This window comes from Coregonus clupeaformis, chromosome 14 (assembly GCF_020615455.1).
Source record: "Coregonus clupeaformis isolate EN_2021a chromosome 14, ASM2061545v1, whole genome shotgun sequence".
In the NCBI taxonomy this organism is placed as follows: Eukaryota; Metazoa; Chordata; class Actinopteri; order Salmoniformes; family Salmonidae; genus Coregonus; species Coregonus clupeaformis.
Window position 1 is genome coordinate 46778644 of NC_059205.1, and position 27097 is coordinate 46805740.

General features: G+C 42.3%; 1 protein-coding gene across 2 annotated transcripts in view; it reads right to left on the minus strand.

The window, feature by feature from the left end:
- LOC121580817 (phospholipid phosphatase-related protein type 5-like) overlaps positions 1-26293 on the minus strand; it is a 42441-nt gene extending 16148 nt beyond the window's left edge. Inside the window, exons 1-5 of one of the 2 annotated variants that reach the window (XM_041895879.2) lie at positions 25769-26293; positions 11585-11717; positions 7844-7873; positions 7377-7627; positions 5165-5341 (exon numbers count right to left, since the gene is read on the minus strand). In XM_041895879.2, coding sequence (XP_041751813.1) covers positions 5165-5341; positions 7377-7627; positions 7844-7873; positions 11585-11717; positions 25769-25972 — 795 coding nt within the window. In that variant the 5' untranslated portion in view covers positions 25973-26293. The remainder of the gene's footprint in view (positions 1-5164; positions 5342-7376; positions 7628-7843; positions 7874-11584; positions 11718-25768) is intronic. The other variant, XM_041895880.2, reaches the window with a different exon arrangement.
- Positions 26294-27097: the final 804 nt, after the last annotated feature.

Genomic DNA, 27097 nt, shown 5'->3' on the forward strand with positions numbered 1-27097 from the left:
AAGAAAACTCCACAAGTGGCGCAGCGGTCTAAGGCACTGCATCGCAGTGCTTGAGGCGTCACTACAGACCCGGGTTCGATCCCAGGCTGTGTCACAGCCGGCCGTGACCGGGAGACCCATGAGGCGCACAATTGGCCAGCGTCGTCCGGGTTGGGGAGGGTTTGGCTGACCGGGATGTCCTTGTCCCATCGCGCTCTAGCGACTCCTTGTGGTGGGCCGGGCGCCTGCAAGATGACTTTGTCGCCAGTTGTACGGTGTTTCCTCCGACACATTGGTGCGGCTGGCTTCCGGGTTAAGCGAGCAGTGTGTCAAGAAGCAGTGCGGCTTGGCAGGGTCGTGTTTCAGAGGACACATAGCTCTCGACCTTCGCCTCTCCCGAGTCCGTATGAGAGTTGCAGCGATGGGATAACACTAACTACCAATTGGATATCACGAAGTAAGGGGGTAAATAAAAACTTTCAGATGTGAAAAACACTCGCATGTAAAAATCACATTTGCAGTTTCACATGTGAATAACTTTCACTTGTGATTTTTTTTTTTCACGTGAACTTGCAATTCCAGATGTAAAAGTGAAAATCAAATTTGCAGTTTCACATGTAAGAAAATCTCACTTTCACATGTGGAATTGCAAGTTCACTCACAGGGTTGAAATAATGTTATTCTCCATACATGTGAAAAGATGGTGTTAACATGTTGCAGTTGCAATGTTTCCACTGGTGGAATTAGTGTGACCACATCTAAAAAGCCCAAATGCGGGACAAGGGAACAATTTTACAGGACATTTGCGGAACAGTGGACAGATTTCTTTTTTTTTTCTTTTTCTGGCAGGTTAAATTCAAATAGTTTTCAGTAACATGTTTTTTATGATAATGCGATTAAATAAAACGCCTCCCTCTTTCCTGCAATTTTCCCTGTCTTTGGTTATGTTACCGTGGCCTTTGCTTTTGCTACCTTTTTTCCAGTTGCAAGTTTTGCCACATTCATTCCAGCAACATAGCAGCCTGCATCCCACTGTTGGTTTACCGCTGAAGCTAAGCAGGGTCAGTCCTGTTTGGTCCCTAGATGGGAGACGTAGCTGGAAGTGCTGAAAATAAACGTAGGGGCAAAACATTTTTACAAAGGAAAAACACATGAAACATTTCTGACTTTCAATCACAAAAAATTCTCGTGATTTGTTCACAAATGTCTTCACACGTGTCTGAAAACCACATTATGTTTTTTTCAAAAACAAATTACACTTTTTTTTGTAAGGGACCACACACACTTGCCCCAGGCACCCTGTTTTCTGTTAGGCACTGTGATTTCTTTCTGATGATGCGTGATGTGCATCTGCTTGCCTGTGATTTGATCTCAGATATCCAATGCTGGTCCATTCCTACGTATCAAATCAAATCAAATCAAATCAAATCAAATTTTATTGGTCACATGCGCCGAATACAACAAGTGCAGACATTACAGTGAAATGCTTACTTACAGCCCTTAACCAACAGTGCGTTTATTTTAAACAAAAAAAGTAAGAATAAAACAACAACAAAAAAAAAAAAGTGTTGAGAAAAACAAAGAGCAGAAGTAAAATAAAGTGACAGTAGGGAGGCTATATATACAGGGGGGTAACGGTGCAGAGTCAATGTGCGGGGGCACCGGCTAGTTGAGGTAGTTGAGGTAATATGTACATGTGGGTAGAGTTAAAGTGACTATGCATAAATACTTAACAGAGTAGCAGCAGCGTAAAAAGGATGGGGTGGGGGGCAGTGCAAATAGTCCGGGTAGCCATGATTAGCTGTTCAGGAGTCTTATGGCTTGTGGGTAGAAGCTGTTGAGAAGTCTTTTGGACCTAGACTTGGCACTCCGGTACCGCTTGCCGTGCGGTAGCAGAGAGAACAGTCTATGACTAGGGTGGCTGGAGTCTTTGACAATTTTGAGGGCCTTCCTCTGACACCGCCTGGTATAGAGGTCTTGGATGGCAGGGAGCTTTGCCCCAGTGATGTACTGGGCCGTACGCACTACCCTCTGTAGTGCCTTGCGGTCAGAGGCCAAGCAGTTGCCATACCAGGCGGTGATGCAACCAGTCAGGATGCTCTCGATGGTGCAGCTGTAGAATTTTTTTGAGGATCTGAGGACCCATGCCAAATCTTTTTAGTCTCCTGAGGGGGAATAGGCTTTGTCGTGCCCTCTTCACGACTGTCTTGGTGTGCTTGGACCATGATAGTTCGTTGGTGATGTGGACACCAAGGAACTTGAAGCTCTCAACCTGTTCCACTACAGCCCCGTCGATGAGAATGGGGGCGTGCTCAGTCCTCTTTTTTTTCCTGTAGTCCACAATCATCTCCTTTGTCTTGGTCACGTTGAGGGAGAGGTTGTTGTCCTGGCACCACACGGCCAGATCTCTGACCTCCTCCCCTATAGGCTGTCTCATCGTTGTCGGTGATCAGGCCTACCACTGTTGTGTCGTCGGCAAACTTAATGATGGTGTTGGAGTCGTGCCTGGCCATGCAGTCATGGGTGAACAGAGAGTACAGGAGGGGACTGAGCACGCACCCCTGAGGGGCCCCCCGTGTTGAGGATCAGTGTGGCAGATGTGTTGTTACCTACCCTTACCACCTGGGGCGGCCCGTCAGGAAGTCCAGGATCCAGTTGCAGAGGGAGGTGTTTAGTCCCAGGATCCTTAGCTTAGTGATGAGCTTAGAGGGCACTATGGTGTTGAATGCTGAGCTGTAGTCAATGAATAGCATTCTCACGTAGGTGTTCCTCTTGTCCAGGTGGGAAAGGGCAGTGTGGAGTGCGATAGAGATTGCATCATCTGTGGATCTGTTGGGGCGGTATGCAAATTGGAGTGGGTCTAGGGTTTCTGGGATTATGCTGTTGATGTGAGCCATGACCAGTCTTTCAAAGCACTTCATGGCTACAGACGTCAGTGCCACGGGTCGGTAGTCATTTAGGCAGGTTATCTTAGAGTTCTTGGGCACGGGGACTATGGTGGCACTGACTATGGTGGCACATCCCCTTTCATCCCCTTTCCCCATTCAGTCTAGTTAACTAGGCCATACTAGGTCATGTCCCAAATGGCACCCTATGCCCTACATTATCCTCTACTTCTGACCAGGGCCCGTAGTGTAGTTTGCCATCTGGGGCGCAACCTAGCAACCACAACCCTCCACCTCTCTTCTACCAAGGGAAAACTACGCTACAACTCCCCATCTATCCTGGCAAAAATGTATGATTTGCTAGTCTTTGAAGATAAATATGTGTTAGTAGTAATTTAGAGTTGTTGAGGATAAACATGTTAGCTATGAGCAGCAACCTAGCACTAATGTATCCACACCCAATGTGTAATCCACAACCAATTCAGCTAGATTTCGCCACAGACTAGTGCTCTGAAATCCAAGAAACTCTTGTTGATACATTTACAATTACATTTACGTCATTTAGCAGACGCTCTTATCCAGAGCGACTTACAAATTGGTGCATTTACCTTATAGCCAAGGGGATAACCACTTTACAATGTTATTTTTTATTATTTTTTTTGATACTCACTCTATCAAAAAACACACCATAGAATAACATTGTATTGCAGAGATATCACAGGAGTCCACTCATTCAGGAGCTCACTTGCCCTGTACTAAACAGCTCCACATGGCCCCACTGTGTTCATCTGACCCAATTAGCCATCCATGCGAGGAGGAAAACCCTCGCAGGACTGAGCCATTGCCAGGGATATGCAGGGTTTCCATCACAATCTAGATAGTTAAACAAGGATCAAGGTAGCAGATCCAGGATCAGGCGGTCGTCACAAGTTACCATAGCCACAAAGTCATAAACCCTGCCTATTTCGATAATCTCTCTTCTTAAAATGTCATTTGAAACCTAACCCTAACTTGAACCCTAACCTTAACCACAATAGTAACCTTATGCCTAACGTTCAATTAAGACCAAAAAGCTATTTTTGTTTTCATGAATAGAGCCAATGTTGACTTTGTGGCTGTGGTAACTAGTGGAAACTGGATCAAACTAATCCATGTCTTAATCTCAATTATTGGGAGGAAACAGTAAAACAGGCCTTAGATCAGCATTTATGGGCAACTTCATCCTACATCTTGTGGTTATCCCTGGCTATTCTCTTCTAAAATAGGAGCCTTGTGGCAACATGAAACAACAAGAGTAACCTGTGCCACCTAGGAGATGGTGAGCGAGAAGGGACACAAGCAAGCACAGGGTAATATTCATTCCAAACAAAATATTTTCCTACAGTGTGCACTAATGAATACACCACAGGCAGATACACACGTTTGCTTGTCTGACTCAGTGATACCTGGGGAACCTATTAAAGTTAATCAATTCATCAAGACTAAAATATAAAGCACATCTTTCCATTATGTTCCCTTCTGGATTCTTCAGAATGAATATGAAACCCCATAACTCCATCTGGTATGTACCGGTACTCTGATCTTTGCTTGTTGTTTTGGTTGTTTTTTGACATATCAACACTGAAAACACCTGATGCCCCCATCATCTATTCAAATTAGTTTTCCCTTGAAATTGGCAGCATGGGAAAATGAGTTTGCACCATCTGTGGCTTTTGAAAGACTTGGAGAGGGATTTGACACGGCCTCACAACACACAGAGAGAAACACTGGTCCAAACAAGTCTATCAGTCAAAGGGGTAGATAACAAGTTTCCATTAATCTCATATAAAATATTCATAGAGCCTTCTTTTCTATTGCCTGACATCTCACCCACGTAAGTTCGACCAGAATTACTCCTCACTTACACATTATTATTATATTATTATTATTATCATGCAAATGAAAATACAGTATGTAGATGACTTGACTTGGACCAGAAAAAAGTCCTGACGGTGTGATCATATTTTAGATTCAAATGAAAGAAATTGAAGAGCAGCCAGTGAGACTATCCTAACATGATATTACACATGTAGCAAATACAACACAAACACTTGTACAGAGTTCAAAAAAACAAGCATATACATGTGACAATGGCAAGGGCCTCATCATGAAAAGTATGTGTAAAAAATGTAATATGTAATAAACATGTAATAAACATGTAATGAGTAAGTATTATTAACATGATTGAACAAACACATTCACAGAACTGATCCTTCATCTTTAAACAGAAGTCTCTAGTATAAAGACATTGGTTCACTCACCATGAAGACTGCTATTGCCCCTCCGATGATGAACCCGGCGATGACGTCACACCAGTGGTTGCGGTACTCCACTACCCTGTTGATTCCTGTGAGGAAGGCCAGACACATGAGTCCCAGAGATAGGAGTGGCTTGGCCAGCTTGGTCCCCTTGGCCTTCACTTTTAACGTGATGTACATCTGCAGCAGGGAGACAAACACACACACAACAGTCCTCAGTTTGATAGTATGTTAACTCTGTAAGGGGGAGACACTCAAGGGTAATTTGCAATGAGCATTAATTATTAAGAGTTCATAACATTTTTGGGAGGGCTTATAGTTTTCAACTATAAAATAATTGGCTGCGTTCAAGAGCATCAAATCAGTGATGCGTTGTGGATAAATTGTGACTGACCTACAAATAATAATTAGTCGTTTTTAATGATGCAAGGTGATTTGTTGATCAGTCAGTTGCAACTCGCCTGCAATGCTGGCTGCAATGTCAAACAAGCCCATTGTCTCTGTAGTTAATTTGCTGAAAGAAAGGTACTATCACTGAATCTGCCACTAAAGGTTAATTACATTTAAACTTTCAATGATTTTGCAGTTTCAATTTAGCTGGAGATGAGGAAACTTTTGCTCTAGTAACATTTGGAGATGACTTGCTGCGTCATTGTTTCTGCCCTTCCAGCTCACCTCCCTCGCTCCTTTGGCGACGAGCACTACTCTAGTGACAACATTTGAAATAATTAAGCAAAAGTGGCTGATGTGTCCAGAATAACATTGGAATGCCTAGAAGACAGTATTTCTAGGCATTCCAATGTTATTCTGGACACATCAGCCACTCATCTATGATGTAGAGTTCAAGTTAATTCGCCCTGAAGCCCCATGTTAAGTAGAGGTCCAATTTCATTGAGAGAAACGTTGAGAATGACTGTATATTGTGGCAACACTACAGTCACATGTCTATCCACCTGAGACGAATTAAATATGACACTTCCAAAGCGACTTACAGTACAGTGAGCGCATACATTTTTGCTATGTGTGACTGTGATCCCTATGGGAAATAAACCCGAAACCTTGGCGTTAGCTACAATCGCCATACTCTTACCAACTGAGCAAAACAGATCAGACCATTTTCCACTAATCTTCAATGTTCCATTATCATTAACTGTTATCGTTTCTGAAAAACATGCCCACCAAACTGCTGTGTCTAGCCTAGGAGAGAAAAAAATGTGTTCCTCCTTAGAGCTCGCCACTTGAGCTGAAATTGGAAATGAGGGAGCACAGAAGAGGACAGGGCGGTGACGCTGCTGATTTTGCAGCACCCTTCTCCCACCGTCTTCAGAGAGGAAGCTCTTCAATAAGAACTAATTTGATCAAAGTGCTCAATACCAGCAACATCAACAACAACAGCAGCAACCCCCCAAAACATCAACAGGGCATTCTGAGCAGAGCAGAATCCGAGCAGAGCATTCTGCTCAGCCTACTGCCAACCTTTAATTCAATATCATAGCAGCAGCACAATATTGGCTCGGGTGAAAAGCCATAGGCCTACCTTTCTAAATAAGAACTGGATGCAATTAGGTTCTAAATCTGAAATAAACAGATGGTTACCACATGGATATTGTACAACTTTCTACTCAGATCTCCCTTAAAATTAACATAATTTAGCCGTTCAAAAAGTAGTAAAGCCAACATCTTTCCAATTGAACTTATCGCAGTCTCATTAACATAAAATGAATTCCAACGGGGGGCCAGTAAAAAATGTATGCACTCACTAACTATAAGTCGCTCTGCATAAGAGCGTCTGCTAAATGACTAAAATGTAAATGTAAAATAGGCAAACATTAACATTCTGAAATCAGCAGATATTCCGTTCAGGATTTAATAGCAATGACCTCGCTTTGGTCAAATTAGGGAATATTCTCTATTCTCAAATGTTAAAGAGATACAAGCAGAGTCAACATCAAACTACTGAAGTAGGACCACCAATAGAAAATAACTATATATAATAGCCCCTTTAAACAAGATGGTGTAGATTGGCTACAAACTGTCTTTAGTAGTACATTTGGCGTAGTCTGCAGGATGAGAAATGTATAGTTAGCATGACATCCCCCACTTCTCACTATGTAGTGTATAATAGCAAACTGTGGTGTAATAATACCATCATGCATCATCCCTAATAACAAACAAACAAAAATTGTCACTTCTCCAAATTGCATCCCTGATTTACCGCTGTGTAGAGCGCGGCATAGACACTGAGCGCAGCCTCTTTGGAGGGGAAGGATTTGCGGGCGTGCATGATGTCGTCCTCGTTGCCCGTGCACGCCCCCTGTTGGTTGACGAAGCGGGCGGTCTGCACGCAGCCCAGGGCCGTGTAGTTGGGCTTACACACCGTCAGGAAGTGGGGGGACAGGTTCCCCGTCACCACCTGACCCGCGTTCACAAATATGTCAGTGGAGAAAAGGCCAAAAGCGTACACACCTGGAGAAAGAGGGGGAGGAGGGAGGGGGAGATGAGAGAGAGAGAGAGAGAGAGAGAGAGAGAGAGAGAGAGAGAGAGAGAGAGATTGATGAGGACATCAAGAAAAGGTCAGAAGTGAGGAAGTGAAGAGACAGGGTGATCAACCACTGTGTCTTATGAGTCACAGACTACTGATGAGCACCATGTAATTATCTTGTCTAGACTAGAGTCCTTCACCTTGAAAGTGTCCTTGGATGCGTTGACCTCCTCCAGAGAAAATAAACAAACAATTGTTAAATGCATGACTACATTTTCTGATTCTACTCAAAGATGAGATGACAAACTACAAGTCATTGAGCTGAGAAGCTATACAATTACCCAAAGATCTTTAAAATCTCCAAATGAGTGGTGAGAACAAGGCAGGATGGTAGTGGGTATCCATTTACTACTAGGTCTGACACATTTACTTCTAAGCCTGCCATAGCAAGAAAATCAGGTTGGACACACTTAAGCCCAGAGGGTTACACTGGTAATGTGCTTCCTGTCCTATAAACTGCCACTGGCCAAGACTACAGGGTCTCTCTGAGGAAAAACTCAGTCTCCGTCACTGCAAAAACCAGAGGAGGCTGGTGTAAGGAGCTATATGAGGACGGGCTCATTAGGAATGGCATAAAAACAGTATCAAACACATCAAACATATGGAATCCACGTTTGACTCCATTCCATTTATTATATTCCAGCCATTACAATTAGCCCGAGCCCATCCTCCTATAGCTCCTCCCACCAGCCTCCTCTGGTAAAAACATAGCACTACTGTACATTTTAGGGCTGACCCCATTTAGTCGACTGGACGATTGTTTGGCCGATAGGCTGTTGGTCGACCGAGATTTCTTTAGTTGAGCAGTCGCAAATTATAATTTTTTAGCATGGTGCACAAGACATCTGTCTGATTCGCATCTGTTTCAGTGGACTAATCTATTGTGGAGGCCATGGGGATGGCATAGTCCATCACTCCAAGACATGTGATAGTTAAATTGTATATGTTTATATTATGTACAAATAATGGTGCAACACTAATACATCTAATATAATATTATAACAAATGCGCTTTCTCCCATGTTGGATACAGTCTCTGTCCACGGTTCTGAAACATAATCTTCAGTGCGCCGTAGAATTGGCGCCTTTCCCTATGTTGCTATGTGCATAATAGCAAAGTTATCCAGCATAATGGGATTGAGAACAATGCGGCGGAGGCAGCAGAGACGAGGAAACAGCCTTTGCTTTATTGTCTAAGAAAATTGAGGAGAGAGGAAACCCCAACTTAATTAAATCTATAATCAATAGGCTAACTGTTAAACGTGCCTGGCTTTATAAATCACCCATATAGATCTACAGAAATAAGACAGATCCTGCTTCTGTTGCCTGTTTGAGTGTTTGTTTAATAGCCTACTGATTCCGTGAGCACCAAGCCTCACGCAATGTCGGATAAAGCAATTTCACAGACTCGGCTGTTTTTAATCTTTGCAATGCTGTAATAAAGGCTGAACAATTTTGTTTGTTACAACAGACTGGTATTACTTTACATTTATTTAGTGTTGTTTACACTGTTCCAAACAGGCAGAACATTTTTATTGTAATCTAACAGCACCGGTTTGTCACACATAATATGCACACAGCCCTCCTACTGTATATGCGCGCAGCTCCTATACCCTCCTTTTTTAAATCTCCTTCTTATTGTTATTATTACTATTATTATTATGATCATCATTATAATAATAAGTACTGTCGTTATCATTAGTAGGCTTTGTATAGTAGCCTTGTATAACCACCATCGAGCTGTAGGCCTAAGAGTGCGTCCTGTTTAGTCTTAATACCATAACCTACTTACGCCTATACAGTGAGGGAAAAAAGTATTTGATCCCCTGCTAATTTTGTACGTTTGCCCACTGACAAATAAATGATCAGTCATAAATTGATTTGCATTTTAATGAGGGAAATAAGTATTTGACCCCCTCTCAATCAGAAAGATTTCTGGCTCCCAGGTGTCTTTTATACAGGTAACGAGCTGAGATTAGGAGCACACTTAAAGGGAGTGCTCCTAATCTCAGCTTGTTACCTGTATAAAAGACACCTGTCCACAGAAGCAATCAATCAATCAGATTCCAAACTCTCCACCAAGGCCAAGACAAAGAGCTCTCCAAGGATGTCAGGGACAAGATTGTAGACCTACACAAGGCTGGAATCAGCTACAAGACCATCGCAAGCAGCTTGGTGAGAAGGTGACAACAGTTGGTGCGATTATTCGCAAATGGAAGAAACACAAAAGACCTGTCAATCTCCCTCGGCCTGGGGATCCATGCAAGATCTCACCTCGTGGAGTTGCAATGATCATGAGAACGGTGAGGAATCAGCCCAGAACTACACGGGAGGATCTTGTCAATGATCTCAAGGCAGCTGGGACCATAGTCACCAAGAAAACAATTGGTAACACACTACGCCGTGAAGGACTGAAATCCTGCAGTGCCTGCAAGGTCCCCCTGCTCAAGAAAGCACATTTACAGGCCTGTCTGAAGTTTGCCAATGAACATCTGAATGATTCAGAGGAGAACTGGGTGAAAGTTTTGTGGTCAGATGAGACCAAAATCGAGCTCTTTGGCATCAACTCAACTCGCCGTGTTTGGAGGAGGAGGAATGCTGCCTATGACCCCAAGAACACCATCCCCACCGTCAAACATGGATGTGGAAACATTATGTTTTGGGGGTGTTTTTCTGCTAAGGGGACAGGACAACTTCACTGCATCAAAGGGACGATGGACGGGGCCATGTACCGTCAAATCTTGAGTGAGAACCTCCTTCCCTCAGCCAGGGCATTGAAAATGGGTCGTGGATGGGTATTCCAGCATGACAATGACCCAAAACACATGGCCAAGGCAACAAAGGAGTGGCTTAAGAAGAAGCACATTAAGGTCCTGGAGTGGCCTAGCCAGTCTCCAGACCTTAATCCCATATAAAATCTGTGGAGGGAGCTGAAGTTTCGAGTTGCCAAATGTCAGCCTCGAAACCTTAATGACTTGGAGAAGATCTGCAAGGAGGAGTGGGACAAAATCCCTCCTGAGATGTGTGCAAACCTGGTGGCCAACTAAAAGAAACGTCTGACCTCTGTGATTGACAACAAGGGTTTTGCCACCAAGTACTAAATCATGTTTTGCAGAGGGGTCAAATACTTATTTCCCTCATTAAAATGCAAATCATTTTATAAAATTTTTGACATGCGTTTTTCTGGATTTTTTTGTTGTTATTCTGTCTCTCACTGTTCAAATAAACCTACCATTAAAATTATAGACTGATCATTTATTTGTCAGTGGGCAAACGTACAAAATCAGCAGGGGATCAAATACTTTTTTCCTCACTGTATATGGAAAAATAAGTTTAAACATTTCGACCAATCGACTGGTCTAAAGAACAGGACGACTCTCGGTTGACCAATATTTTTTGGGGTCGGGGACAGCCCTAGTACATTTACTATAGTACAGATACTCAAACTGATTTTATCCAATCAATTCCGCTCCATGTCATTTCTCCATGTCATTTCTAGGGCTTTTGGTAATTTTATTTTCATAGAGCAGCAAGCCCACGGCAAAGACAAACATTCCATTCACCATTACTGTTGACTGGAGCCAGACCTAGGATAGGTTCAACTTTGTTGACACTGATGATAGCTTAGAAGATGTTGCTACATTGTATTTTACTAGCTGCATTAAATATAGGTAAGCATAATTTATCATCTTATTTTGAGTCAGACCTTTCCTGTACACCACTTATACCAACAATCTTTGTTTTATTTGAAGTGCAGACCTTTGAAATGATATTGCACCCAAAGTCCTTGTTACCACATCATGAGTTAGGGCAGCCATTTTACATGGGGACAGTAAGCATTAGGCAAGTGGTATGGAGGTAGGTTACTGCCAAAATACGTACCCAGGAAGCGGAAGGTCCTGCGCACCAGAGGGTTGAGGTAACAGCAGTCTCCCATGACGATGATCTTCTCCCTGTTGTCCAGGTCCTCTGACACATACTGGAGTAGAAACAACACCGACTCTATGGCTGTGATCTAACATACAGGGAGTGAGAGAGGGGGAGGGAGAGAGATAGACTCTAATCACTGATAACAGGATCTGAACATTGTGACGTTCTTTTGCGGAAAATGCCATTAATTCAAACCATGGTCCGTTATGCTAACAAATGCAGCTGATTTTCGGGACATTTGTCTGATATAGCGATGCCTTTGTGCCACTTGAACCAAATATTCCCTTGAGGGCACAAATTAAGACCTATGCTTTTTGTCTCGCTGCAACCAAGAATAGAGCAGTACATAAACCTAAGGCGGAAGAATACTGCACCAATGAACAATGGAGTTGATTTGGGCTCTGATTCGGTTCAGCTGTAATGCCAGTGTTCCACTACAGCTGTTGGCCTTGATTGGCCCATTTAGCTCAATCGTCAGAGGTCAATGGGGTGAAACACTGATAAGCGCCTTCAGGAAAAGACACGGTGAACTGTGCAGATGCCCAGTATAATGTGTGCAATCATTTCCTGAAACAGCCAACTAAACATTTTGTGGTGGTAGAGCGTTAAACCATTGTGTGTGACACGGGTGGTTGGCAATCATGACAGGTTTGTGACTTATGCCATCAGCTTTAAGAGTGTGGAACAGTAAAGCTGCAGTCTAGACCAGTTGGACCATTCATAATGCAGCAGAGAGAGCAGAGATGTTCAGAACTTTCTGTAACACCACATCTCTTAGTCAAAAATGGGTTCTGTTCTTCTCTCTCCCTAGTATCCCTAGACTCTAGCCACTGTCCTTACCAGACCTATTGACTATGGAACAATCAAAAAACAGAATCATAATGGAATCACACCAGAAACGTATGCCAACTGGGCCTATGCCTTCTAAATACTTAGATTTTCAGCACTTTGTAAGCTGTTAACACTCATTTTACAAGTCATAATGGCACAGTTCTGAAGCACAACAACACTTCCTTTGTTTCCATCTGGAATAAAGCCAGATCACTTTTAATGATTTATTTTCTGTCTGATTTTGAGTGTGCCACCCTAACTGTGCCACTTTCAATTGTATAGTCTTGTTCTAGAACTTTTCCATTGGTAAATGTCAAAGGTTTGGCAAGTTCATGCAATCAATTGTGCATACTAGTGTTTGAGCATTCATGTCTTCTTCCAAGAAGTTGCTACAACTACCTTCACTCTTCCCTTCTGATCAGTCATCTTCAATACATCTACTTAGTAATAAATGCGACATTATCTCTTTGATCAAATATGTATCAGATTTGAATGCATCAGCACTTCAGCCCAATGCATAACATAACATTAGGCACTATTCTGTTTGTGCCTTCTTCTCTCTAACCACCCTGTTTCTCCCTGTGACAGTGTGACCTTGTGCGAACAGATTTCCGATCCATAATCGCCCATTTCCCTGTTCTTGTAGCCATGTGAAAAAACACATGAAGTGACTGGTTAAACTTGTGAACTCGAGCACAAAATGTGACACCGTTATCCACTCGAACCAGGGTGGTTTCGAAGTACAGTACAGTCGTGGTCAAAAGTTTTGAGAATGACACAAATACTAATTTTCACAAAGTCTGCTGCCTCAGTTTTGATGATGGCAATTTGCATATACTCCAGAATGTCATGAAGAGTGATCAGATTAATTGAAATTAATTGCAAAGTCCCTCTTTGCCATGAAAATGAACTTAATCCCCCAAAATCATTTCCACTGCATTTCAGCCCTGCCACAAAAGGACCAGCTGCCATCATGTCAGTGATTCTCTCGTTAACACAGGTAAGAGTGTTGATGAGGACAAGGCTGGAGATCACTCTGTCATGCTGATTGAGTTAGAATAACAGACTGGAAGCTTTCAAAAGGAGGGTGGTGCTTGAAATCATTGTTATTCCTCTGTTAACCATGGTTACCTGCAAGGAAACACATGAAGTCATCATTGCTTTGCACAAAAAGGGTTTCTTAGGCAAGGATATTGCTGCTAGTAAGATTGCACCTAAATCAACCATTTATCGGATCATCAGGAACTTCAAGGAGAGAGGTTCAATTGTTGTGAAGAAGGCGTCAGGGTGCCCAAGAAAGTCCAGCAAGCGCCAGGACCGTCTCCTAACGTTGATTCAGCTGCGGGATCGGGGCACCACCAGTGCAGAACTTGCTCAGGAATGGCAGCAGGCAGATGTGAGTGCATCTGCACGCACAGTGAGGCGAAGACTTTTGGAGGATGGCCTGGTGTCAAGAAGGGCAGCAAAGAAGCCACTTCTCTCCAGGAAAAACATCAGGGACAGACTGATATTCTGCAAAAGGTACAGGGATTGGACTGCTGAGGACTGGGGTAAAGTCATTTTCTCTGATGAATCCCCTTTCCGATTGTTTGGGGCATCCGGAAAACACCTTGTCCGGAGAAGACAAGGTGAGCGCTACCATCAGTCCTGTGTCATGCCAACAGTAAAGCATCCTGAGACCATTCATGTGTGGGGTTGCTTCTCAGCCAAGGGAGTGGGCTCACTCACAATTTTGCCTAAGAACACAGCCATGAATAAAGAATGGTACCAACACATCCTCAGAGAGCAACTTCTCCAAACCATCCAAGAACAGTTTGGTGACGACCAATGCCTTTTCCAGCATGATGGAGCACCTTGCCATAAGGCAAAAGTGATAACTAAGTGGCTCGGGGAACAAAACATCGACATTTTGGGTCCATGACCAGGAAACTCCCCAGACCTTAATCCCATTGAGAACTTGTGGTCGATCATCAAGAGGCGGGTGGACAAACAAAAACCCACCAATTCTGACAAACTCCAAGCATTGATTATGCAAGAATGGGATGCCATCAGTCAGGATGTGGCCCAGAAGTTAATTGACAGTATGCCAGGGTGGATTGCAGAGGTCTTGAAAAAGAAGGGTCAACACTGCAAATATTGACTCTTTGCATAAACTTAATGTAATTGTCAATAAAAGCCTTTGACACTTATGGAATGCTTGTAATTATGCTTCAGTATACCATAGTAACATCTGACAAAAATATCTCATAACACTGAAGCAGCAAACTTTGTGAAGACCAATACTTGTGTCATTCTCAAAACTTTTGACCATGACTGTACAGTAGGCATTAGTGCAGCTGAGCAGCCATTTGGACTGAGACGGCACCATGAGAAATCAGCGGGACCGTCACTCTCTCTCTCTCATCCCGGGATTTATGGTATTACCGGCATAGCACACAAGGGGGCGCTAAAAAACGCATGAAAAGCCCATCGGGCTTCTATAACAAGAATGCTAACAAAATTAACACAAACTAATAGCAAAATCACATAAATGCTAACGAGCGAAACCGAACATAAACTAATTGCAAAGAGATACAAATCCAGCTCATAAAGTTATACAAGCATTTCTAGTAGCTACCGAACGTCATTTTCGGTGAGTGTGGACATTTACAAGTGAAAGTGAACGAAATAAATTGTGCAAATGAACAAAGTTGTGATGCATATTTTCTGAAGGAAGAGCAGCATGTGTACACGGAGCAGAGGGGAGAAGAACTGTACCGAACTCATCCAGAGCTCTTTGACTTCTGTCAGAAAGCCATGATAAGATATCTGATTGCAAACACTTAGTTGTGAATTGCATATAGGTGTAACTTCATCACCTCATGTGCGGGGCACAACAGAGACTCGCCGATAGATATAGAACGCTATGGACTCACCCACTTTCTTGTGCTATTTACAAACAAACACCTGACTGGCTCAACTGTTCTGGGGAACTATGGCTTCATAATGTAAAATAATGTGACAGGTGAAATGAAGAACGCAATCTGCTTTATATCCTAAAGTATTGCACATGATGACTGCAGTTATTAACTTACAAAATACCTACAAATATTAAAATCTATTGAAAAACTCAAAATAAATAGTTTCAACGGTATTGACGGTATTGAAAAACCATCCCATGGCATTTTCCAAATACCCCGGTATTGGTTAAATGTGGAATAGATGTTGAATTGAGGCCTGTGCCCGAGTGGAGAGAAAGAGGGAGTGAGAGAGAGACAGACAGATAGAGAGAGAGAGAGAGAAAGACAAAGAATGTGAAAAAGAAAGCTCTATCAAATAGTCCAAGCCCCCAATCCATTGAGAAGCAGTTCAAAACATTTTGATGACTAATATCAGCAGAAGAAAAAAAATATCTGAAGGAAACCATTGAATGTGATGGTCAGTCTACTGAAATCAAGCCTTTGGACATGATGTGCCCAGTAGTCTTAGACAAACCATCCATTTCATCTATTCCCACTTTTCTTTTAATGTTGTCTAACACTCATTATTTAGGCTTTAGAAACCTACTGTAAATAAGACAAGAGTTTGTCAATCTGCTTCATGACAAATCACCCGTCTTCTCAATAAATAAAACATACACACGATTGTTCATAGTCATAAATGAAGTCATTAATAGTCATGAATTAAACTCTAATATGCTCCCCCCTTATCTCCGCAGAGCACAGGGACCTAAACCCTGTGCAGTTTATTCACCCATCCCCTATTCCCTGCTCCTATACTGTGAACAAGATCAAGCCTTACTCACTGCTCACTAATAATAGCAATCATGCCATCTTTGGCCCATAAATGTCAAACAGTATAACCCTGATGAGTCGGACTGTTCCTCTGGCTGCTTTCCTACAGCGGGCAACTATTTTATTCTTGTTCATTTTCCATATCTGGACAGCTCCGAGTTATATTTTGCAGCCTATCTCGCCAATGAAAACTCTCAAAGTTATAGTGGATTCTGTGAAGTTGTTGGTTGCCTTTACATCCTGCATAGTGTCACTTTCACTTGATCACCAGTTGGTGGGAATGGTGAAGTCTTTTCAGATCTATGGTGCTCAATCATGATGGACAGGAGTCCAGGGGAGGGAGCTAGTCTAGAGCAACCTTTCTTAAAGTATGAGTCGCAACCCAAGGACATGTTAAAAAAAAATAGGAACTCAGTCGGGGTTTCAACTTACTGTTGAGAGTTAGAATAATAGAATACACAAGGTACAATTTCGAAATTTGGTTGTGCGTCAGCAGTTTTTATCTTCTTATGTGAGTAACAGACAGTCACTCAATTAGCCATATCAGCAAACAATTTTTACATTGTTAGTCTAGCCAGCTAACTTATCTAAATTTGTAGTAATCATGGCCAAATACTGACCGGGCACGCAGGGCACGTGCCCAGGGGCCCAGACCTCCAGTCCCCCCCCATTGATTTTGTTAGTCCCGCTCACTCAGATATCCTATTAACATGGCATAAGTCATGACATAATGTGTAGAACTGATTTAAACTGCAAAGATTTCTCTCCGCCCCTTGTTTTAAAACAGTAACATATTCTCTACGCCCCAAAATGTGTAGAATTGCAGGAAATTAACTTTAAAACCTAAATGTTTTTCTCCACCGTGAAGAGCTGGGCCACTAAAATGTTTTGCCCACATGGTGGGGGGGCCTCCTAACCAAATCACGCTTAGGGCCTCCAAAAGGGGACATATGTTTTCATGAGCTTGGGTCCCAGGAAAACACAGAATTTCTCATTTGGGTCACAAGGCTGAAAAAGTTAAAGAACCCCTGGTGTCGCACGTCACTACTTCACAGGAGCGGCATTCAAACGTAAACATTTATTTTTTATCAAAATGTGTTTTTTGGCAGAAATGCCTTCTGGAACATGTGAACTTTCATGTGCCTTAATAACAAACTTGTATTCCATCCATAATTACGAATAAAGTTGTTACATTCGAAGCCTAGTTGGTTTAGCCACGGAAAAAGACAGGAACCTTCCCGCTAGCCATGATTGGCTGAGATAATGAATGGGGTGGACATGCCGGGAGATGAGTTTGGATTGGTCTGCTATTTAGCATGCTTCTGTCTATAACATGAGCTGTTCAGTATGTGTTTACAGTCCTTTCTACCACGCCGTTTTTGAAAGATATAATGTTAGCCATCGAGAACTACAAAAGTTTTGCTACTTTTCTCAACAACATTGATGGCCTGAATTTAGCAGGCGCTATCGACAGATCAGCTGGAAAAAGTGATGGACTACTTTCTGCACATGCCATGGTCAGTGTGAACCGGAGTGACTTGACACAACGCTGGCCAAACAAGATGTAGCTACAAACAAAATGGAGTTAAATGGTTCCAGTCTGCCGTGAAGTGTTCATCCATGTATATGGGTAAGAGTCAGCTACATTTTCAAATATAAATTCCTAATTTTGTCAGAAAGTTAAAGCGTACTGTTAGTTAGCAAACGTTAGCTTGCTGGCTCGCCAGCTAAAGTTGCGTGTATGATCTGTGTAGTAATATTATTCGAATCAGAAACCATTTGTATAGCCTAATGTTAGCTAGTTTGTTAGCTTTAGCTACCTGCAGATTCATACTACAGCTATGACAATGTTTGTATTTGTAGTAGTACGAGTTGGGATTATGCCGGTTCATTGTTTAGCTAGCTACCTAGCTAGCTACATGTCTAAACAAAATACTCCACTTCGGCCGGATTATTACATGACCCATCAAATTAGCCAGGTGTGTCTGGGGGTGATTACGGCTATCTATTGTATTTCATGAAAATGTCTAGACAATAGTGACCCATCCACTTAGCTAGATGTGGCTGGGGGGTGGTTATAGCATTTCCTTCACATGACCCATCAATGTAGACAAGTGTGTCGGGTAAGCATCATCTAATAATGATAAAATATGTATAAAATGTTTTAATCTGGACACTTTCTGTTTTTGATATTGCTACTATGCAAGTAACCACTTCACTGTACCATTTACACCTTCTGTATCCTGTGCATGTGACGGATAAACTTCAATTTGATTTGATATAGCATGTGTTTACCACATGGTCTCACATGTGAATCCTTAAAGAGATGGGTGGGGCTAAGGCTTAAGAGGGTTTGAACGATGCTCAATGGGTGTAGACCAAGAAGAGCTCTCCGGTAGGTGTACCAAAACATTCAATGGTCATTTTCTCAAAAGTGGGGTTACAAGTGTCAAAGCAGAATTACTTTCCCATTGTTCCTCAACTGCAGTGTAGGATATACCATTTTGTAGCTCTGAGTCTATACTTTTATCCAATGCAAAAAACACAATTTCAAATCTTGCTACATAAGACCAAATCAAGGCGGTCGGTCACAAATAGACATTTGATTGGGTGAAATATTAATCTCATCATCCATCTCATCCAAATGAAAGGGATCAGCAGGGTTATGTGTGTACGTCATAGATTACTTTAAACTTTGCAGTTTACACTGCTAATTTGAAGCGTCAAATGAAATTGAAATGAGGTGATTATTAGTTAGAGGTTACTCAAACTGTGTGGCTAGTGGTCAATGAGAGCTGGACTGGACAATCAGAGTTAGGCTACATCTGAAAATGATGTGCTAGCATGAGACTGCACAGAGAACATATTGGACAACCTTTACATTTTGGAATATCCTCAACTGCTGTATAACTTAACCAGTATATTTTGTAACATGTGAAGACATTGAAGAACTGAACAAAGCAGCAGAACTGTGACATAAAAGCCTGAAAGACAAATCTGTCTACAACTGCTAAGATAAAAAATTAAAAACTCATGACTATAGTAATAAATAAATAAATATCTAATGCCTTGGAGAATCTTGGAGAAACATAGCTGATCCATTCAACGAATCACAAATAAACATTTCCACTTAATAAATTAGCTTCTGTGGCTACCAATGACCCAAACTCACTCTTTAACAGTTTTGAGATTAGTGTCAAATTATTCATGATATTTTTTAAAGCCAGGCGTTGAGTGGAACATCTCACAACACAGCACTGTGGATTAATAAGTGACCTAGATCTCAAACGGTGTTATCATTAAGCATCCTGAGATCCAATCGCAGGGGCCTGAAGTGCTTTAAAATATATAAGTAAAGCTGGAAGCTGAATGAAAAAGCAAGTTCGCTAAACGTCTGGCGAATGTACTACTAATTACAGGTCACATAGTTCTGGTTTTAATGAAATCATCCATCAAAGAAAAAAGGGAGTTGTTGTCCAACAACCAAGGGCCGTAATAAAGGTGAGTGTGTGTGTGTGTGTGTGTGTGTGTGTGTGCGCGCGCGTGTGTGTGTGATTGTGTCTGCATGTGTGTGTGAATGCATGGATGTGTTCATATGGGCGGTTTAAAATCAATGTGGACTTACTCTAATGGACATGGAGAGAGAATGAGTTCCTGGTTAAGGCAATGTCAATAGCAGTGCACAATGTATAGAGGTAATGTGTGCCTTCCCATGAACATTAATGCAATGCATGTCATGGTATGAAAATAATTTAGGTTTCCATCCAACCTTTTAATGCGAGTTAAGTACATGTCGGATAAGAAATGTCACAACAGGCCTTATGGAAACAGCACATTGATCAGTTAAGTTTCCAAATGTTGACAAAACAAAATACGCTAGACAAGGTGGGATCTTTTTGTGTCTGTAAAACGTATTATGTGAGAAATGGCAGTGTAAACGCCTTTATGCACAAATATTGATTTAATAACCATCATATCGTAGTAAACTTGGAGTCACACGATGACATGTTGTGTGGTCTTCCCACTACAACTCGGGGAAAGCATGCAGTTTATAAGGCTACAGATGAAATAAGTTATGATGAACTTCACAGGGTGATGAGCTTGATGCTCCTTTCCAATAAATATCGAGGGTCTTATTCTGGTGACATGATGATTGATGCTTGGCTGCCGTTTGTCCATAATAATCTCATCATGTAGGCAAGCCCATCCTCACTTTATCTGCAAGCTGTTGGCTAGAGCACACGTACCAAGAACAGTGTGGGTACATTCGCTATATAACGCAACAATTTTTGTGCCAAAACCATCGGTAGAGTTGAAAACGCGATGGAAACCCATTTAACTAGTATTTTTCATTCGGTACATTGGAATTTAACCACAAAAGTAATTTTCTTATGTGCATTACATTATCACGCACAGCCTTTTATCCACAACAAGTCAATTTGACGGAAACACATCTCTGGTGGGGAAATGCGCATATTGTTTTTATGCAGATTTTAGAATATTTGCATGAAAATCGGTCACCAATTGGATGAAAACCTAGCTCATGACAATAATTAAACTGCAGGCGTTGACTATTTCACATTGTGGGTGATGGATAAGGATGTCAAATCACTGATCAATAATGATCATTACAATGGTTAGGAGGGCCCTGAGTTGTTCCTGGGTCTATCACTACTACAATGGCAGCAGTGGATTCAACTAATACATTGGTTGTGGAGTTGGGTAGTTGGGGAGTGGTACCTGTCAGGATGCTTGAGGCTACTAAACATAGTAACACACACCTATAGAAACTGTATACAGTTTGCATACATAACATAAACATAACTGTCTGTATTGAGAGAGCTGACCTTTCTTGATGTTAATTAACCTAAAAGCAACGATCATCAGTTGAAACAATAACAAAGTGTTCTCCCCGTACCTGTTTCGGTATAAAGCTGAGGGATGGGGTTGGAGAAATGTAACCCCTCTCAAATTCATAGACCGAGCTATGGATGCAAGGACTGACCATCCATGATCTCAAAATTATAGTTTTAACCATGTTTTGAGGCTATACAGTGCATTTGGAAGTTATTCAGACGCATTTACATTTTCCACATTTTGTTACGTTACAGCCTTATTCTAAAATTGATGAAATCGTTTTTTCCCCCTCATCAATCTACACACAATACCCCATAATGACAAAGCAAAAACAGGTTTTTAGAAATGTTTGCACATTTATTCTGTATACATTTACATAAGTATTCAGACCCTTTGCTCAGTACTTTGTTGAAGCACCTTTGGCAGCGAATACAGCCTCTAGTCTTCTTGGGTATGACGCTAAAAGCTTGGCACACCTGTATTTGGGGAGTTTCTCCCATTCTTCTCTGCAGATCCTCTCAAGCTCTGTCAGGTAGGATGGGGAGCGTTGCTGCACAGCTACTTTCAGGTCTCTCCAGAGATGTTCGATCGGGTTCAAGTCCGGGCTCTGGCTGGGCCACTCAAGGACATTCGGAGACTTGTCCCGAAGCCACTCCTGCGTTGTCTTGGCTGTGTGCTTAGAGTCGTTGTCTTGTTGGAACCTTCGCCCCAGTCTGAGATCCTGAGCGCTCTGGAGCATGTTTTCATCAAGGATCTCTCTTCATCAAGGAAGCTCCCTTCATCTTTCCCTCGATCCTGACTAGTCTCCCAGTCCCTGCCGCTGAAAAACATCCCCACAGCCACCACCATGCTTCACCGTAGGGATGGTGCCAGGTTTCCTCCAGACGTGACACTTGGCATTCAGGCCAAAGAGTTCAATCTTGGTTTCATCAGACCAGAGAATGTTGTTTCTCATGGTCTGAGAGTCTTTAGGTGCCTTTTGGAAAACTCCAAGCGGGCTGTCATGTGCCGTTTACTGAGGAGTGGCGTCCGTCTGGCCACTCTACCATAAAGGTCTGATTGGTGGAGTGCTGCAGAGATGGTTGTCCTTCTGGAAGGTTCTCCCATCTCCACAGAGGAACTCTAGAGCTCTGTCAGAGTGACCATTGGGTTCTTGGTCACCTCCCTGACCAAGGCCCTTCTCCACCAATTGCTCAGTTTGGCTGGGCAGCCAGCTCTAGGAAGAGTCTTGGTGGTTCCAAACTTCTTCCATTTAAGAATGATGGAGGCCACTGTGTTCTTGGGGACCTTCAATGCTGCAGAATTTTTTGGTATCCTTCCCCAGATCTGAGCCTCAACACAATCCTGTCTCGGAGCTCTACGGACAATTCCTTCGACCTCATGGCTTGGTTTTTGCTCTGACATGCACTGTCAACTGTGGGACCTTATATAGACAGGTGTGTTTCTTTCCAAATCGTGTCCAATCAATTGAATTTACCACAGGAGAACTCCAATCAAGTTCGAAACATCTCAAGGATGATCAATGGAAACAGAACGCACCTGAGATCAATTGAGTCTCATAGCAAAAGGTCTGAATACTTCTGTAAATAAGGTATTTCTGTTTCTTCTTTTTAATAAAATCTAAAAACCTGTTTTCGTTTTGTCATTATGGGGTATTGTGTGGATTGCTGAGGAAAATGTTTTATTTTATCAATTTTAGAATAAGGCTGTAATGTAACAACATGTGGAAAAAGTCAAGGGGTCTGAATAATTTTTTTAAGGCACTGTATATAGATGTAGGATCGTAGGCCTTTCCTGCATTCAAATGACCAAATCGCCCACTAGTGGCCTCATGGGTGGAATGTTATTAACATTTGTCATAATTTCATAATTAATAAACAATTCTTATTTTTTTACGCCGAAAAGCCGGTGTTTCTATGTCAAACGGTTTTGTTCTATTTCAGTCTTCTGAATACATTTCAACTCTATATCTGACATTGTACAGGTGTTTTCTTCTTCTTTTTTAAGACTATAACCATGTGTGTGAGATGTATACTTTTGTTTCAAAGTAGATTTGTTTAAGACTACCAAGAAACACTCTGTGTGACGCTAATCTAGCCCACTGCAGTAAAATGTTAATTTGTTGCTGAGAATTTTCCTGCACCAAGTTAGTAATGTACACATTAATAACTTGTGTTTTCAAAACAAGAAGTCTTGACAACACAGATACTGTATATAGCTCATCGTAGCCTGGGTGCCAGTCTGTTCCTGCTCTCTTGTCAATTCCATAAGGAATACTGTATTGTTGAGGAAGAGCTTGCAAGTAAGCATTTTACTGTACTGTTTACACCTGCTGTATCCTGTGCACGTGGCAAATAAACTTTGATTTGATTTAGACAGAAAGCACAGTGGATAACTGGGCCATCTCCTTTGATTTAGCTTGAGGAGTTTGTTTGAATTGTCGTGTGTTTGCGTGTGTGTGTGCGCGCGCACACGCGTGCTTGTGTGTCTTGATGGTGATGCTTCTGCTGCTCCTCTTTTATTGATAGCTGGGTCCGTCAAAATATCTCGCTCATCACATCTCAACTCTAGGGCAAGGCTAAGGTGGTGAGAGACTTCAGTGGATGTTTCTGATTCTAATCTTCCTAGGATTTGGGGGTTGGACTGTGTAAGACATTTACCCCATGTAATGATGAAATGGAGTCCATCCCTGTACAGCCCAGGATAGGAACTCACAGAGTCAAGGATTTCTGTACTCAACTCAAAGGTCCTCAGACATATGCCTTTGGGCGCATGGTTGAAAAGGATTCGCATTCCCAACAATACGCAAAGCCTATGAAGCTACTGACAACCAGTAGCCTTCCAAATCCATGGCAGTACTTCAGGTCTCAAAATAAGGTGAGGTCACTGAACAAGCCGTGGCTAGCTCTCACTAGCTAGTTAACATCTGCAATACTACACTGAGGTGTCAAATCAGGCTTTTTAATCTAGCTCTCTAGCTCTGGCAATTTGTCCAAAGCTCAGGTCGGTCTCAGTGCAGCTGAGTAAAAGCGTAATTTTTTATGATCCTCTTAGCTGTTCCCTATCCATCTGCAATACAAACTTGTCCTACATTGGTATTGATAGATTTTTTTTTCATTATCTCACCTCCCGTCTCAAAGGTAACAACTCTGGGGAAATTGATGGGAATAGATGTATCTGGAGGAGAGGTTTTAAAGATGAGTGACAGTAATGAGAAGGTTGGATAGCAGCGCTTACTTACTCAGTTTGGGAGAGGGGGAGATGAGGCCTGCCCTGACTCAGTCGATCATAAATTCAGATTTCTGTTAATACGTTTGTATTATACACTCTTGAAAAAAAGGTGCCATCTAGAACCTAAAAGGGTTATTCGGCTGTCCCCATAGGAGAACCCTTTGAATAACCCTTTTTGGTTCCAAGTAGAACCCTTTTGGTTCCACGTAGAACCATTCCCAAAGATGACTCTACATGGAACCCAAAAGGGTTCTCCTATGGAGACAGCCGAAGAACCCGTTTGGAACCTTGTTTTCTAAGAGTGTAGGCTGTTTAGTCTAGGAGGACACACAAGCACACACACCCACCCACACAGACTCCTTAAGAAACATGTTGCAGCCTGAGGCATGTTCTTACTGTTAATGATTTCCCATGTCAGAAGTTAAAAATGGCAGCAGCATGAATGAATACATTTGAATGAATGCATTTTGCTGTAACATCCCTGTAGGCTAACAGCCTCTGAGGACCACATCTTGACAAATGGACCATACCTTGACAGATGAGAAGAGGGGAGTATTTATAAGAATTCACAGACAGGGTTTGGCTGTGTTTTGCACAAAGAAACCAAATAGGTTTGGCAAATGGAAGTGCCCATTATGGCAAATAATTCCATTAATAATCATTACTTTTTATGTTTCCTTGTAAACCAATGCATCTATCTAGCTGTTTTTTAATCCTAAACCCATAGAAGTAGAGTACAGCACCTGCATGCCTATGTTAAAAGTGACATTATACCTCGTGGTTCTAGTTGGCTGTATGGTGAGTTCACCATTCCTGTCAGGCATCAGCAGCTTGAAGAAAGACATCTATTTATTAATTGTGGTCCTCGGTAGCTCAGCTGGTAGAGCACGGCGCTTGTAACGCCAACGAAGTGGGTTCGATCCCCGGGACCACCCATACACAAAAATGGATGCACGCATGACTGTAAGTCGCTTTGGATAAAAGCGTCTGCTAAGTGGCATGTTATGTTATTTAATTACAAATTAAGAAACACCTGAATACATCCAGGGGGACTGTCAAAAGGGTACAGTAGTGACTGCTCCACAGTATCAGACATGTAAGGGGAAATATTGAATGGCTTATTAATATATGGCTGGCACAACCAATGTCCATCGATTCTTTACCAATGTAGCAACAACAACAAAAATTACCTCATTGAGGTCAGAGTGCTTCTTTCCAAAAGGAGACCTGTGCAACTGCTACTGCTGTAACCTAAAGTTGGACATTTGTGTCGTTCATCCCTATACAGTCGGTGTGTCCATTAGCGTATGCCTTACTTATCCATACATTTGCCCATTTCCCAAAACTCACCAGAAGCGACGGCACTCCGCAGACCACTGCGTAGAGTATGGCAGGAGGAACAGCGCTTACTTATCCATACATTTGCCCATTTCCCAAAACTCACCAGAAGCGACGGCACTCCGCAGACCACTGCGTAGAGTATGGCAGGAGGAACAGCGCTGGACGCCTCGGGTCCAAGGTAGGGCTTCGTGTATGCATTGTCATAGCAGAAAAACCCTTGTACGTGCACGTTGAAAGTGTCGGTGTACTCAAAGTAGTAAGCCAACATGACAGTCCCTGCCATGATCACCAGCTGGAAGTAAAGCATGATCACAGAGGTGAAGCGAACCGAGCCCCACGAAATCCACGGGCATTAGAAAAGCCCGATTGAATGGAACCTCCACGTCGCCCGGTTTTTAGGCTACTGCTGTAACCCGGGCAGTGCTCCGTCTCGCTCCGCGTTCCTTCCACATCTATCTCTCGCTACTACAAGGGAAGATAATCCATAAAACATTGTGTTGGGTGAACAAGCGAGCTTTCAGTCATGACACCACTCAAGAGGTCGGCGCAAGAGTTAGGGGAGGGGGGATGGGGGTAGAACATGCGCGCTTGGAATAGAATGGACTCTGTGGCGCGAGAGATATGCGTGATGTGCAGACCTCCTCCCGCCTCGAGCGATGATGAGTGACAGCGCGCGCCAACCATGAGCCACTATTGCGGTTATTGTAGTCCCAAGCAGTTGGTAACGTCAATGTGTCAGCTAAATAATACACTAAAGGTCACTAACACAATTCTTGAAAAAAACATATCGTTTGACATCAGTTTGATGTTTTACGCATGTCAAAAATGATACAGGTCAGTAGTAGCCTAATCCTCACCAATGACTCATGCTCTTCAGGTGTTAATAGGCTATGATATGCTCTAGGCAAACTACAATTAGGCCTAGGGTAGGCCTACAAGTCTCTCTTTCAGGCCATGAGGTCTTTGACTTAGATAAATCATCCTGGCAACCAAAATAATTCAAATGGAGAATGTCCTTCACACACACACACACACCTGGTCATCTGGAGTCGAGCAAACCGGGAACATTCCCAGGACATTAGCTAACATTCCCATTCAGTTCTAGTTAGGGTTTTATCTAACATTAGGATGATAACATCCCAAAAACATTCAAATATTTTTTTTCATAATAAAACGTTTTTTAATTTTCAGATAATACAAAAAATCCTTGTAATGTTCTCCTTAAATTCAACAAAATGTGTTCTGTGAATGTTCTTGCAACATCAAGCAAATGTTTTATACAAATATTGTATAATCATCAGCACAACTGGACAGTTTCTTTGTAATTAGATGTTTTGGTGCAACCTAATGAATGTTCTGGGAACGTTGACAGAACCCAGTTTGCTGGGTAACCTCAAGCTCAAGCACTTTATTACTAGCTAGATAACTACAG